Here is a 16,254-nt window from a genome sequence, read left to right as displayed (position 1 = left end):
CCGCGCGACGGAGCCCCAGGGGCGGCCGAGTCGGGGCCTGGGCCGCGCTGCTCCACTTCTCTCTCCTCCGCCTCTTTTGCCAGGGAGATCGACGTTCTCTGGACCTTGAAGTCGGGCGCGTCTGCGGAAAGCTTTGCCGACGAGCTGTTCGTGTGCTCTAAATTTATAGTAGCGATAGGACATAACGCTGCAGGTAGGTGCTGCAAAAACAAACCGTCTGAGACTCTAAAATGCTGTTGTTTGCTTGCTGTTAGCTAAATTTGAGAAAGCAGGAGTTTGGAAGAAAACGTAAGCGTGCCAGCACACTCCCTTTGCCATACTCTGTTTTAACGTTGGTCCCTGCTGTAAGAATGGCCCTTCAGGGTGTCTAGTACTGCATTTAGGGACAGCTGAGCTGTCCAGAGGAAACCGAAGTTACTCTGTACATATAAAACGTAGTTCTTGTTACAGCTGCTTATTCCTTCTGTCAGGTCATGGTAAAATTACATGTTTTCGATTGAAGGGCAGAAGCGTAGTATGTTTTGGTTTGAGGTTTTAGTTGGGACAACCCCCCTTTTCCTTTATCTAACTCTCCTGGATTGCTTGTTAATTGGCAAAAGTTTCCTTCTAATAATAGCAAGTGCAGTCAGGTGTTTTGAAATAGGGATCTGTCAGAGACGTAAAATTATGGATCAATAAGCTGTAATTGCATTAATTTCTAATGAACGGTGATTTTGTTGTTGTTTGTTTAAATGTTTTCTTCATCAGTCTGTCCCTTTTCACATTCTAATTCCCCACTTGTTGAAAATGCTCTCTTTTTGTTTGGTGGTTATTTATTTGTTAGGCCTAGAGTCTTGAAACACCCTCTCCCCTTCCCACACACACTTACCAAGTTCTTGAGTTGTTTAATAGGTCTTTCCCTGGGAATATAGAGAAGTTTTAAGTTTTTCTTATGTTTAGGTCACATCTAAATGATGACATTTAGATGATATTTAAGTTAACTTTGCTAAATTTTTCTTTGTTCAGGTTTTTCCTTGGAAAATAGTTACAGATACTTTAGATCTGTCTGCTGTTTAACAGTAACTCTTGACAGGAATTTATGTATGAACATTTGATTTAGGATCTTTTTTTGCGACTAAGTCATGCATACTCTTGTCTCTGCTTCCTCTTGAGCCAGTGTAATTGTTCTGCCTTGCTGGTTCAGTCATTTTTTTATTTATTTACTTATTTATTGTTTTAGAAATTTTATATTTGAATTGTATTTATGTTTAGAAAATGTTATGTTTGGTATGTCAAGAAGTGTTAGAGACTTAATATTTACATCCTTAGTGTATGCTAAAGGATTCAAAGTTGACCGTAATGGTATAATTCCTAATAATACATGTTTTTCATGTTAGGGATGTCTATATGTAGAACTGCTCTTTGTCTTTTAGAGTCTTGATGTGGTGAGGTTACTGACATTCTTGGTTTTTTGCCAGGTTTGGTCAATAAATGTATGTTGATAAAAATAAGTTACTACATTTTTTTTTTAACTTGGGATTTCAAAGAAATAATTAATTCAGTTTGGGTATTTATTTGTAGAACAGTTGACGTGCGGAAAACAGACTCCACAATCTGTAAGATTGTAAAGTAGGTATGTTTATTCAGCGCTGGGCAGCACGGGGGGGTAGTCTCACCAAAAACCGTGCGCGCCCCAACGCGGCACTTACTTCAAATATATACAGCAAAGTGTTGCATATACATAAAGTTTCGCAATATGCCTATACATATGCATGATCTGTTCCCGCTTCGTATTGAAATGAGTTCCCAGACGTTATTTCCATGAATTCCTCCCATCTGCGCTTGCGCAGTGCCTTCTGGTGGTGGTCGCTGAGGGTCGTGAGGATGAAGGTCCGTGGCTCCTCTTCGTCACCACTAGTAACCCCTTGTTCTTACGCAGACTCAATTGTTCTTTGGTTTTCGTCCAAACCACAAGGTCAGTTTCAGCCGGTTCTTGAGGCACTCTCCTGGTTCTTATCAGGGACCGTCCTTGTGAGGAGCTACAAGTGTTCTCACTCCTGTCAGTTTATCAGGAACTGTCTTTGTAAGGAACTACATATCTCCTGCTTTAGTTACTTTACGCAATAGCTAACAAGATTTCAAACCTTATCTACTACTTAACTGCTAAGATTCCCTTAACCCCTCCTCTCACAGTGATTATATTATTTATAAATTAACAGTATTGATTGTTTTTTTCAGCTTTCCTGTCTTCTTTTATTCTGGATTCTGTTTGTTGGGAAGTAGTTGGAGTTGTGAAGCTGTGGAATGAGTGGTGTCGAACATCCAACACAACAAATGTCCTCCCAACAGATTCTTTCTGTTTGTTCTACCGATTAATATCAGATCCCACAGTAAGTGACTTATGCGCGAATTCCTCTATATTTTAGCTTTTCTGAAAAAGAGAGCAACCTTCATCCACCCCCTACCCTGCCTAGGGCAAACAAAGCATTAAGGCTGCAGTATTCTGGATTAATCTCAAAAAATCTGAAGGGTTGTTACTAAAACTAGTTGAAGTTCTGGCATGTGAAGTTCAGTACAAAGATGATGTATAACAGCCTGCTTGTTTCACCTCAGCTGGGAAAGAAAAATTCTTATTGAAATACAGCTGCAGAAGCCCAAGAAAACTGAACAAATTGTTGGTTGCAGTCACGTCATCTTTACACATGATTATGAGCTGTTGTGCTCTTTAAACCACTTGCTTACACAATCTTTTTTTTTTTAGGTTTTGTTGTGCCAGTGTAGTTGTTACGTTGCTGAGGATCAACAGTTCCAGTGGCTTGACAAGGTAAAACTGGCAAGACAACAAACTGAACAATGAAATCATAGGGGTGGGGATCTTCAACTTAGTGCAAGTGCCTCTTCCTCTCTGATACTGTAAACATGACAGCATTGTAAATAGCTGTTTCCCCTGTGGCTTTCTTTTCTGAATTATGCAACAAATGAACAAATTTACTATCTGCAGATTCTGTTGAAATTCCTTTCTAGATGCTGCCAGTTGTATCTGCTGCAACTTACCAACTTCGTGTAATTACCTCTTTTGGACAGTTTCTGTTTTATTGCCCTTAACTGCTTTCCAAACCATTTTCCTCTTTCACTTAAATTTTCTATGGCTTATTTCAGCTCTGGGAGAATCCTTCCTTAAAAATAACAGCATAACTGCATTTGTATGGTTGTATCACCAGACAAACCTGTTATGAAACCCGTAGTACCTTTACTAATGGGTGTGTTCTGTTCCTTTCACAAGGAGGAACTCTAAAGGAAGGTGCCTCCAAAGCAGTGTCTGTCCCATTTGTTCATAGAGGTAGTATGCTAGGTGCTTTAACCGAGCATCGTTCAGGTACATGAATGCTGCTGGGTCATTCAGGTCCCTACAAATATCAGAATGTTGATTTTAATAAGATAAAACTGTGAGGAGGGTATTCTGGCTCTTGATTTTCTTTATGGATTTGTGTCACTGCTTAGCGTCGAGGAAGTATGGCTTATTTTGTCTTGCTATCTGTCTGCTAACCTGCCTTCCTTTAAATCTCTACCAATCTGATGAACAAGCAGAGATTCTAAAGCTATTATGTTACGCTGAAGTTGTGTAAGGCTGTGGCTAGAGATCCAAGGAGTGAGATAAAAAGCAGTGTGTCTGCTGAGAGCAAGTCCTCAGCCTGGGCTGAGTGATACCTGCTCAGTCTAGCCTGCCAGCTGGCCCAGGTACTGCATGAGAAAGGGTTGCTTGGTTGTGAGGGAGAACTATACGAGCATCTCAGTGTGAGGGAGCCAGAGAGATTACAGGAAGGGAAGGAGGGTGGAAAACCGGGGTAACTTCACAGACTGATACAGGGATTTCAGACCCAAGTTTGTGGAAAACTAGCCTTTAGTAGTTTCATGGCTTGTTGAAGAGTTTAATTCATTTTGGTGGGGGGTAATGGTTCACTTCAAAGCTTAGAAACCCTAAGACCTAAAGCATTATGGTTTTGCTGTATTCCATGCATTCTTGGACGTCGTTTAAACTGGGATTACAAAAGCAAGATGGGTGTGGTTTTGCTGTCTTCTCTATTTGTGTTTTTCCAGCTGCTTGTGCACGTGTTATTTTCAGTGCGGGTGTTCATGAACAGTAGGAGTGTACAGTTTAACCAAGTCAGCGTTCTTGAGTATTTTTAGACTTCATGGTTATTGGTATTTTTAAATGTACAGCAGAAATGATGTGCTGGTAATCTTCTGCTTTTAGTGTGAGTTACAGACCTGTTCTGTATGCTTCATAAATTCTGATTCACTGAGTATCTTTGCAGTCTCCCATGAGTCAGATTTTTACTTCTGTATGTGTTTTCTCAGTAAGTGATTGCTGACAAGATGAGAACATACAGACTAAAGTTTCACAGTAATGCACACCAGCCGGCATTTCCAACAAAGTAAATATACTGTAAATTGAAAATATGTGTGCTTCTGAAAAGTTATGTCAGTTTTGTATTACGGTGGTAACACGCTGATATGAGGGAACAGTCAGGTTTCCTTCTGAGATTGGTACCATATACAGAAACAGGCGAGTTTCTGTAATGTTTACCAAATTCCCTATTTCCTTATTGATCATAAATCTGAAGAGGACAGTGCAAAGGGAGGGTGCAGGTTTATCATGCTTCTCCTCATTTTGACATAAATTCTTTAGAAACAATGGAAGGCCGTGCAGCATGTTGGTGTTTTGTGGCGGCATGCAATAGATCCAAAAGTATATTTTGTACAATGTTTTTGAAACTTGTTTCTTTGAATTTGAGGAAAACTGTGGAAAAATTAAGGTTCTCAATTCAGCTTGAATACAACAAATAAAATCTGAGTATTTAAAATGAAGACTCTCTTTAAGTACTGTAGAGCATCTGGGGAGCATGATTTCAATTTCAAACGTCTTGCAGCGTAGCAAGCTGCCTTCCTGTGATAAGCAGCCTGGTTTTATTTGGAGTCCTTCTTCTTTCTACAGTCACCATTAGTAAAATAGTAAGTCTTAATACACTTGCAGGTGAACAGAAAGTGCTGAAAACCTAAAGCCTCTCAAGAAAATCAATAGACTTGGTAAATATGTTAGCTCTTCTTTTGGTGTTTTTTTTAATATCTCCAGCCCAAGAGCAATGCATGTGAAATTTCTACCTGAAGGTTGTGATTCAAATTTCAGTTAGTCCTGTAAACCTGAATTAAACTGTCATTTGTCATCTGCACTGAAATTGAAATCTGTGGTTTTACGCTGTTATTGTGAGAAGATTAATTTTCCTTATGTATTAACATCTTTATTTCAGGTTTTTGGCTGTATGCAGAAGCAAGGCTTGCAAGTAACCATTCTTTCAACGTGTCCTGTAGCTGATTATAAAACTCAGGAATCCACTTTAACACTTCCATCTCCATTTCTGAAAGCCTTGAAGACGAAAGAATTCAAAGAGCAGGTCTGCTGCCCACTGCTGGAACAACCTAACATTGTTCGAGATCTTCCTGCTGCTGGTATTTTGCAATTCCAATTATTTACAAGGCCGCTGGTGGCAACACAAAATTTATTTTGAGGAGCATCCCATTGCAATTAGAATTTTTATTTAATTGTGTGCACTGGCGAAGAAGTTAGCTTTTTGAAAATGAATTCCTAACACTTTGACATCTTACATATTGCCTTGCGAAATACGGACAAATTTCAAAACTACCCACAAATCCTTTTACCCCTGATGTGCGGGACATTAGTACTAGCAAATTCCTCAGTATAGCCTCACAAAGTGTGTTGTATATTGGGTGTTCTGGGGTGTTTTACCTATATGCTAACTCTGTTGTATTAAGAGTTATTTTCATCTGAGCATCCAAACTGAGGCTCATAAAGTCATTTCTCCATATTACAGGTAAAGGAAGTTTCATAGCGCTACTGATCAACCTCATGTAGAAGTTAGATTGACTTTTATTATGTAATGTAATAAAAACCCGAGGCTTTTCATTACAGAATACCAAACTAATGGTAGCATCATGAGGAAAATGTTGTCTGGCAGGAGCTAAAAGTGGATGATTTTTCTAGAAAAAGTTTATCTTGTTTGTACTTTGTTTTGAGTTTTTATGTTTGGTTGTTTTGGGGGTCCCTGTGGGGTTTTTTTGTTTATTGGGGGTTTTTTACAGAGGCTCATATTATTTTTGTTTACCAATAATATACAGTTTCCAGTTAAGGTATTTGCCAGGAAGAAATACCAACTGCATTTGACTAATTTTTGGTATTTAATTTTCTTGTACCTGAGGAATGAGGAAAGGCTGGTCTAGCAGTCAGGATCCTGAGTAGTTTTATATAAACTTATGCTTTTGAAGTTCTGGACAGAAGAAACATGATTTTATACACAGAACTGAGATTCGTTCCCTGCTGAATGTAACACACATTTTCTTTTGACTTGTATTTAGTTTTGAGTTACTGTCAAGTATGGCAGATTCCTGCAGTGTTATATCAGTGCTACACTGATGTCATCAAACTGGATACGGTTACAATTGAAGCGTTCAAGCCTCTGCTTTCTTCTAAAATCCTGAAGAGTTTAGTCAAGGTAAAATTTCATATTTAAAGCTTAACAGGAGCTTTGGGCTATTTTGGTCTGTCTTTCATTGCATCTTTGAGGATTCCACCTGAAAAGGTGGAATGTATGTAATGTACAGAAATGTACAGGCTTTATTGGCAGAGGACAATGATTTCTGTTGTAGTACCTGCTGTAACTATTTACGTCTGTTTATAAGTTGCTTAGAAATAATGAATCTACAGCTTCCCTCAAAACTTCATTTTGACTTTTCAGGCTCTTGTTGTGGTATTAGTATAGGAGGGAGTAATTTCTTGTGATTATTTAAGCTGCAGTTCTCTTCAGAGATGTCTTGTGTTGAAACATTTGGGGTTTTTTTAACATTCTACATGCATATGCAAGCTGTATCTGCCTGTGTTGTGCAATACATGCAAGCTTCTTAAGAAATTTATTTTGACCTATAAATTCTTTCTGGAATTAAGTGACTGAATTTCTAAAGATGATTCTTAACAGTTTTGCACTAATCGAGCAGCTCTGAAATCATGGCATTATAGCTACTGAAGTGAATGTTTTGCTTCTTTATGAAATGTTTTTAATTGAAGTATAGTTGGTTCAAAACACTCTCAGTTTTGCCAGCTGAACTACGTTTAAATGACAGAAGAGGTTTGTGTGTACTAAAGTATTTATTTCAGCTTTAAATGTGGGAATTGTGAGTTAGTTTTCATTACAGCTTATACTGGTCTGCTAAATAAGTCTAACAGATTAGTATGTAAATGTTTAAACTCTGAAGGAAAACAGCAGCAAATATGCAGGCTTTTCCTCTCATATGCAAGCGAGGAGGAATGCAAATTAACAAATTCCATTCTGTGGTTGAAGTGCAAGTTCATTTGGAACCTTTTAGCAAATCTCTGGATACCTTCATTCAGAACACCTGAGTTTTGCTCACAGCTGACATTTTGATCAAGCTGATATTCAGAATAATAAAAATTGGAATAGAGGACAGCCAGGCTTTTTTGTTTTGTTACCAGCAATGTAGCTAATGCTGATCATCTCTTCCTTTTCCTAGGATGTGTCTGAGAGCACAAAGATTTTGAAGAAGCTACTGACAACCAATGAAACTCACAATAATATCTATATCTAATGAGGACATTTATGATGCAGACTGCACTTTCGTAAACTCCAGTTTCTTCTGTAAAGGACGTTTTGGAATTGTTGTTGTTTCCTTAAAAGTGGAATAAATTCCAGGAGATTTTTGTTTCTGCACTCATTTTTGTTACTTTCAAATTCATCGCTACAAACACATATATTTCTTCTGCATGGCTTGGGAGGATTTCTTCTGGAGCGATGTTAAGAAAGATATCTTTAATATCCTGAAAAAAACTACTTTTCCTCCTGCTGATCTGAAGAGATCATCTTACCTAAATATATACCTTTTATATGTAAAAGAGGAAATGCGGTTAAGAAATTCTGTCTATATCTAATGAGAACGCCTATTTTTTAGTTTATTTTGAGACACAAAAGTTTTCCTAATATTCAGTCCTCTTTAAAGATTTGTCTGTGATGGAGAAAATATGCTCCATATCTTGTTACATACATAAATATACATAATTTTGTGTGTGTGTATGTATGAGTGGTACATCTATATGTATGTGTGCACATACATTTTTTCATGTATGTGGAGATACAAACTACAGCAAGTAAATCATGGTCAATACCTTTAAAAGACTTGCTAGTGGAAAAAAAGCTTGCTTTACGAATTAGTAGGAGGCAGGAGTGTGGAGCTATTTTGAACTGCATGTTTTTACTACCTGGGTTTACACTGAAACACCTTAAATGAAAGTGAAAAACAGAACACTTATCCTTTTGGAACACAAGGATAACAGGTTCAAAGTTCCCTCTGAGTTTAACTTCGACTTACACTGGCTGCCCAGTGGACATTTTTGAACAGTCTGTTCCTTTACCAGAGCTGTCATCCCTTCAGGTTTGAAAGTGGATTGGCTTAGTCAACATCCACTGAAGCAAGTAACTCTTGGCTTCAGCGGGCCCGCTACAAGTTCTGGTTTTGGAGATTTTTAACTGCACGCTGTATCGCAGTTTCAACGGTAGTAGAATATTCTTGATGTGGTTATTAAGTTGCGTATTAGTTAAGACATCGATTTAAATTTATGTTAATATCATCACAGATAAGCAAGCAAGTGTTGCTTTAAGTGGTACTGTATTTTGGAACAAACTGAAGCATGATGTGCAGGGTATGGTTCCTTCTGTTTTGTTTGTTTTTTTCCATTTCTGCACAACATTTTAATTATAAAACCTGTTTGTATGTGTGATCAGAGCTGAGAATTCTGTTGCTCTGAAAGAGTGGCACATTGGCTGCACCATTTTCTTACTTGCATACTCAACATGTTTGATTCATAATATAAGTACATAACAAGAAATATATTTTAATAATAAGTATGTGGGCTCTTACAGGAACTGTAAATATACTTCTAGTTTTGGTTTTGTCACCCATGCAGTTTGCAGTGTTTCAAAACAGTTATCCATTGAAGTATGATTCAGTGTTTACTACCTGGGTTTATGCTGAGATGTGAGAATACTCTTTAACACCTTGAAGAAAAGTGGCAAACAAAACACTCTAGCAATTTGGAAGACAAAATTAGAAAGCCTGAAAACCGGTGTATTGGCAGAATGCTCCAAAGGCTAATTATTTGTGCTTCGAAGGGTGTGACAGCTCTCCGTAGCTGGAACTGCTTACGTAGGATGTGGTGCTTTTTCTGTTGGATATTATTGAGCGAGTGGGTTTCCCCTGTGTATGCAGGTATATTGCTGTGATCCACATTACAGATGAAGTCAAGCTTTGTGCAGTAGTCATTCTCTCCGGCGTGAAACTATACAGGTCAAGGCATATACACACCGTGTAGTCAGTAAGACTTGCCCTCATCACTGTCAGCTGGGTTGTGCTGTATAAATTTGAAATGTCAACCTTTTCCAGTACACAGTAAGTACTATAGGGAAGTGAAAGAAGATATTTTAATTTAAAATTCTTTCTATCTGTTTCCCCAATTTGAAGTAGCTCCCCTTGAAACAAGTAGTTCTGGAAGCATCAGAACTAATGATGCCTGAGTATCTCATAAGATGTGAGCGCTGGCTGAGTATTTTTTCATATTTGAATATTGCTAAGTTGTTGGGTTTTTTCTGTGCTCTCCAGTATCTAGTAAGAGCCTGCAATAAGGTTTTCTTTGTTTCTAACAGCTGCTGGTTTTTACCTAAAACTCGTGTCAAATGGCTTTAAAAGCTTTGGGGGAAGAAGTGCATTCTTGCCTGCGTGTCTGAAGGGTGATTGTGTAAGACTTGTTTCCTTAAGGTATTGGGCTAAATGCAAATAATGAAACCAGGTAAAGTAAACTATTAAGACTGAAAGAGTTTTCTTTTTCCAATTTTCGCATCATCTAAGCCACTTGCTACCCATATTTTTTTTCAGGTAACACCAAACTGTCTTCTGCTGAAGAATATTGTCTTTCAAACCAAGGATACAGCCTCTTCTCAAGTCTGATTTGCTTTATCATGCTGCAGAATATATTTGGTAGGCAGACGTGTTCTCTCTTTCCTCAAAGACTCTGACTTAAAAGGTGATGTGCCTGACCTAATCCTTAAGTCTGGAATCACAGTGTTTTTTTATGAGGCTCCTTAGCTTTTAGCTTGTAAGATATTGGTATCTGTGCAGTTCAGATCATAGGTGTATGAGTACAGGACTAAGACATAGTCAGAAGGTAATGTGCAAGCCAGAAATCTGGCTTTTACTTGAGTTTGTTAAAACCTCCACGTCTGAATGCCCAGAACGGCAATACACCTGCTATTCTGCTTTCGCTCTCCCTACGGTTGTTGTCACATACAGGGCAATGACTCTCCAGTAATAAAATTCTTGCAGTCCTTTGAAAATCTTCTGTATCCCATTATGTTCCTCTTTATTTGACATGATGTACCAGTTCTTCTTCCTGTGTGCTGTCAAGCAGGAGCGCTGGTACTGCACCCAAAACATGAGCCCGAATGTTCCTGTCGGAGCCTGAGCCTTTGTAGCATGGCGGCGGTGGATGTTGGAGCACACGCCCCGAAGGTTGTTTTCAGTGACTGCCTGCCTCCCCTGCAGTAACGTGCTCCCTGAACCTTGTTGATGCGCCTGTCTGTTCCCCCTGCACGACAGAGGTGAGGTAGAAAAGAGCTTTGTTCTTTCGTCAAGCCATCCTCAAAGCCAATGCGTGGTTGCACGTCTCTTTCCTCTCTCCTATGTGAACGTCTCACCTTACTTGCTGTAGCCATGCAGTAACCTAAATCTTCTAGACTCCAGCCTTCTCATACTGGCAGCAACTGTCTTAAGCTCCATCCTGCAAACGTGCTTTGTTGCCAAAGCCTCAGAGGAAGAATCTCACTTACGACATGTAGTTTTACAACTTCTGTGCCAAAAATTATTAAAACATTTGGGAAGTCAAGCAGGCAAAATTTAGGAAAATCCTGGAAGTTTGCCCTGCAAACTTGAATTCAGTCCCCACCCAATGCCTGAAGACATTTCCGTCTTTAATTACAGTGTTAGGTGCTTTTTCCCAGATAAAGCTGCCCTGTCAAACGGCAGTGCTCAGTTGTGACAGCGTGGAGAGGGGGGAGCTCAGGATGAGATTGCTGGTTTCATTTCTTTTCTATGTTGGAGGCTGTGGTAACTGAGGCAAGTGAGTAAAGGAGCAAAGAGGAGGAATTTGTTTCTGCCTCAACTTCAGGCAAGAGTTTTTTTCATAAGGCTTTGTAAACGACTATTTGACATGTAGCCGGTACCTATGTGTTTTGTGGGTGAACAAGCTGAGGTACCTAAGACCTGACTTGCTGACACGTTGAGCACTCACAAGATGAGCTGTAAGAGCAAAGCTGGATCAGGGTGCTGAAAGTAGACATAGAATTATTACAGTGCAAGTAATTAACAAGTTTTTTTAAAAAGGCAAGCCTTTTGTTCAACCTCAGATGTTTCTGATTTTTTAAAATGTTCTGTGTCGAAAACATTGAAAAATCTAAATGAGCTAAGAATGGAAGTAGCAGAGATTCATTAAATTTTTCAGTGCAATCAGAGCTGCATTTTTTTCATTTAAATATTTTAAACTAAAATTTTTGACGGCTGCTGCATATAATGGCAGCCAGCATTAATGGGCACCTCTATCTAGCCAAATAAGATCAGAGCTTTGAGGTAAGACTTTCTTACTTTTTAGGAAACACTCAGATGCCATTGATAGATATTCTGGAATAGTTTATGAGGAAAACTACTTGAGAATTCCGTACAATAAATACTGTGGGAAATCATTAACTTGCAGGGATAAAAACACAAAGCACTTGTTTAACTTCGATAGTAAGGTGTCCTGAGATGTCTTTGGTGTTCTTCCCTCACTGCAGACCCCCAACAGTATGCACATGAAAGAAAGTTAAAGGCAGGCTATGGTCTCAAGTTTTTCACTTTGAAACAATTGTACAACCAAATGTTTAAGTGTTCTTTGTATGGGATGTTAGGTACTTGCCTGGGTAGTTGCTTTAAAGCAGAAAATGTTTTTAAGGATGGTGATGTACCTTCAGAAGGCAGTTTCTTAACATAAGCGTTTACTGAAAAGACCATGGGTTCTTCCCCTGTGTTTTAATCAGAGGATTACAGTGTGCTTTCATACTCTAAACCCACTGTATTGCTTATGTTTGGGATTGATACTTGAATTCTTCTGCTAGGTCCGATTTGGACTTGGATCCCTTTTCATGAAGGGAGACAAAAGCTGTCTTTTTTTTCCATCAGCTCTATAGACTTTAAAGCCAATCTGCTGCTTCTAACAAAAGGGGGAATGAATGTAATAGAGTCACGACTGCTAAAGGCAATCAGACAGTCTGATTGCTGAACAGATGAATGGTGAACACACAACCTTGCTTAAAAAGAAGAGTTAAACCTGTTGGGTAGAAAGGTTGCAGCTGGGAGGTTGTATGACAACAGAGGCAGCCAGTATGGAAGAGGTGAGAGCACAGCAGAAAAAAAACCTTAGTGCTGATCATCCTTTAAAATTAGGGTTCAAGATGGTGGTTGTGAAATAAAAGTAGGGTGTAAGGTGGGTTTGCTGTTCCCTGCTGGCTTCAAGTAACATCCTTGCAGGTCACAAAGAATGCCTTTGCGCTGCTCCGCTTAACTCTTTTCCACATTGGATTGACAAAGGTATTTTTTTGTGCAAAATAAGCACAGCAAACAAGTACAAAATACGCTGCCTGGCTATTTCCACCCTTAAACCCTGGAGAACACTTGCAAGAAACCCTGCAGATGCTGTCAAAAACAAGCAGTTCTTGAGTTCATTACTTAGCGCTGATGCAAAACTCTTCACCCTGAAACCAGAGTTAAGAGTGCCCAAGTAGCTCTGTCAGGTTGTTTGGGTTTTTTTTTTCCAGGTGTCTGGAAGCAAGCACATTTGCAACAGCCTTGTAGCGCCTTGTGTGAGGGGATGCTCCGCACCAGTGGATTCAGCGGAAAAGGCGATTCAGCACCTGCCCTTATTGGTTTTGCTTTTTTATGTTCTTTCACTTCTCGAGGAGCTGCATGAGAGTGTATGTGAGAAATATTTACTTTTAACAACCACTGAAATTTAGTAGTTTTTCTTAACAAAAAATAATTCGATCTGTGTGGTTTTTATACATCGGTGTTGTGGCAAGCACCTGTTCTGTCTTTATGACGGTGAACTTTGTCTCCTACAAGGCTTGTTGCATAGATCTTATGAGTAAAAAGCAAATATGAATTCCCACAGTTCCCAGCTGACAACCTGTCTGGCAAGTAAAGAAATTCTGGATGGTGCAGGTGTGTCTAGCAAAATTTTCATTGAAGACTTTGTTGGCTCTGACTGCGAATGCTCTGTTTTGTGTCCTACTGGACAATGAACCTATTATTTGCTTTTCTGAGTATCCCAATATGGAGGTGACTGAGAGGTCAGATCATCAAGACTGCGGTCTGGTTTGGTCTGTGGTGCTCATTCCTGGCGATGGTGCTTTCTAAGGCTCGTGCAAATTGTCGTTTTTCAGTAGCTTTTTCAATTAATTTAATAATTGTCTTTAAGAAAAAAAAAATCTGGACAAATATTTCCCCAAGTCAATACTGGAGATCAAATTTCTTGTCGGCTGTGTTCTGAGATGGTTTTTGACTCTGTTCTGATTCAGGCTCAGCTGTGTCTGATGTTATTCTACTTAAAGCAGTAAGACTCTTGGACTTGATGTGGTTATCCTGAACGTGCTCAAAATTATGTATGCTGGAAAATAAAACATTTATGAACAGGATGGCTCACAGCAGGTGGGCCCGCAGCGAGAGGCTCCCCCATCACCACGTATCCTCCCAGCTCCCCTTCGCACGTGTGCTGTTCCCCTTCCCGACCGTGGGTCGTTGCCTTTGCAGACGTCGCCTGGAAGCACAAAGACATACGCTGGCTCTTGGGAAGTGAAACGGCAGATGTGCTAGCCGAGATCTTGGACCCCAGGCGCTCAGCTGGTGCTGTAGGGTGCTTCTCGAGGTGATGGCACCCACTTCTACACCGTGGGACACAGGGAGTCGGCTACAGCAACTCTCCTCCCTCGCGGCAGCATAGCTAGTGCTTTCCCCCAAAGAAGACATGAAAGTGCCTGCTCTAAAACCTGCTTTCTGTGGTCTTCAGAGCAGCCCGGTAAAAACACAGGCTGCAGAAGGGGGTTTTCGTGTTGCACGTGCTGGGGTGAATCACAAACTTCCTCCCAGGCAGGACCCAAACTCCCCAGCCGCGTCCCCAGGGCTCTGCACCCCCTCAGTGCGTCAAGCAAGAGGTTCCTGTTCATCCGTTAAGAAGGAACTCGCTCAAAATAGGAATAAATCCTGAGTCTTACTCAGTAGGAGCAAGCAGGGCTCTTTAATAAATATCACATTTATTTAGCTTTCCCTCATTGAGCTTTCACGGTACTTTATGAACAACGAAACGGGACCAAAAGCAGCCGTTTGACTTCGTATGCCTTGGTTTTCTCTCTGCGCTACGCTCGCAGCGTGCGCTTCGAGTTAGATGCTAAAATTCAGATTGATGGGTAAAGGTCTTGACTCAATCAGTATGGGGTAGAGAAAGTAATGCTGTAATGCTCATAGAAGCGGTCGCTTGCCTGAAAGGAGAGTAGCTCGCCGTAACTTTTTACGTCACCCCGACCTCGGGGATGCTGCCAGGCGTTTCTGCAGAGCAGCCTGCTGCCGCAGCCGTGCCGCTGCCGAGCAAGTCCCTAATGGTTTGAAAGTGGCCTTTAATGTTTGAACTTCCAGCAAGCCAGCCTTGGGTTTTTCTGGTGTTGACATGTGGCTTCCAGACTTCAAAATCCAATACATGTTATGAAAATGTATGAGTGTTGAATTTAAACCATATTTTAATAATTTGCCCACCTGTACGATATCCTAATAATCTTAAAATAGAGAACTTGAGATCCTCTGTAAAATTATTCGTAGCAGATGTTAAATCTTTGGTGTATTCTACACATTTACACGCTGGGGGACAGATATTAAACATTACCCTTACAAAAATAACCCAGAGCATATTTATTTCAAAGAATTAGGATGGTTCATAGCAGGAAGTGGATGCAGGAAGCTTCGTCCATTGTTGTGGTTTGTTTTAAAGGTGTGCTCAAAATGAGATGAAAAAAAGTTTCAGTCTTTACTGCAGTTGGACAAAATTATTTGAGTGTTTAAAAGATAAAAAGGCTTCTCTTATATTTTGTTCCAGCAACTTTCTCAGCTGTTACTTTTCTAGCCCAGATTTCTTTTTTATTATTTTTTTTTTAGTACACTTCAACTCTCTGACCTTAAAGACGTAATTATGGGGCAGTAAATCCTAAGTGTCAAACTCACTCTCTGATGATTGAAAAATTACCCTTTTGGTCAGAACCTGAGAGCCAGAAATGAAAAACTTGCTGTCAAGAGGCAAACGTTATGGTCTGATGTGACTGGGTAACAAGTCTCTTTAGCAGCAAAGTGAAGTGCTGCTTTTGAAGATAAAGACATTGTTGACAAGCAAACACGTATATATAGTCTCTGTTGATGTAGCTAGCTCCAAGCGTGCAAACTGAAGCGGCTTCAGAAACCGTGGCACTTAAAATATGAGTACGTTCCGAGGTGTTTTTATTTGCCTCCTGAGGTTTCGCGTTTACCCTGTAACTCTGAGGGCTGGACTTTTCCTTTCTTTCTTTGTGACCATAGTTAAGGTTATGGCAAAGTCGCACGTTTCCAGGAGCTAGGACTTTAGAAGTATCAGTAAACGTGTCTAACACAGCAGAAAAAGGAGGGCAAGCCCCTACCCACTCCCTCAGCTACTGCCTCTTCCTCTGTAGGAAACATCGCCTCTTGGCTTCTTCAGTCGGGCGTAAATACCACTTTACACGCTTGCCCCACTCTGCCATTTTCCCTTCTCCAGTTGTCTCCTGTCCACCTCCCTCCCCGCCCAGCCTGTGCTGGCATCCTCCGCCCTCCCCTCCCCTCCTTGCACTTCAGCCCTTTTCCAGCCTCGGGTGTCGGGGTGGCCTCTCATCTGCGTCACTGTGGGAAGACTCCCAGCCTTTCCCCTGGTGCCGCTGGGTTTACTTGTGCTGGCAGCAATGGCAGCAAGCGCAAATTCGGGAAGGAAGAAGCTGACGGAGGACTCCTAAATGCAAAGAACCAGTGCCAGGTTGCCAGCGATGGGTAGGGCAGACCCCG

At 40.4% G+C, this 16,254-nt stretch overlaps 1 protein-coding gene across 1 annotated transcript; it reads left to right on the top strand.

Moving 5' to 3' along the window:
• Positions 1 to 83: 83 nt before the first annotated feature.
• On the top strand, positions 84 to 7,775 carry PSMG1 (proteasome (prosome, macropain) assembly chaperone 1; the record flags this gene model as incomplete). The annotated part of the gene is made up of 6 exons (XM_010296440.1): positions 84 to 193; positions 2,218 to 2,369; positions 2,741 to 2,803; positions 5,289 to 5,487; positions 6,412 to 6,548; positions 7,582 to 7,775. Coding segments are annotated over 6 exons (736 nt in total), but the record flags the coding sequence as incomplete, so codon positions are not given.
• Between the last annotated feature and the right edge of the window lie 8,479 nt (positions 7,776 to 16,254).

Source organism: Phaethon lepturus, unplaced genomic scaffold, assembly GCF_000687285.1.
Source record: "Phaethon lepturus isolate BGI_N335 unplaced genomic scaffold, ASM68728v1 scaffold30160, whole genome shotgun sequence".
NCBI lineage: Eukaryota > Metazoa > Chordata > Aves > Phaethontiformes > Phaethontidae > Phaethon > Phaethon lepturus.
This window is presented reverse-complemented; position numbering and strand designations above follow the sequence as displayed.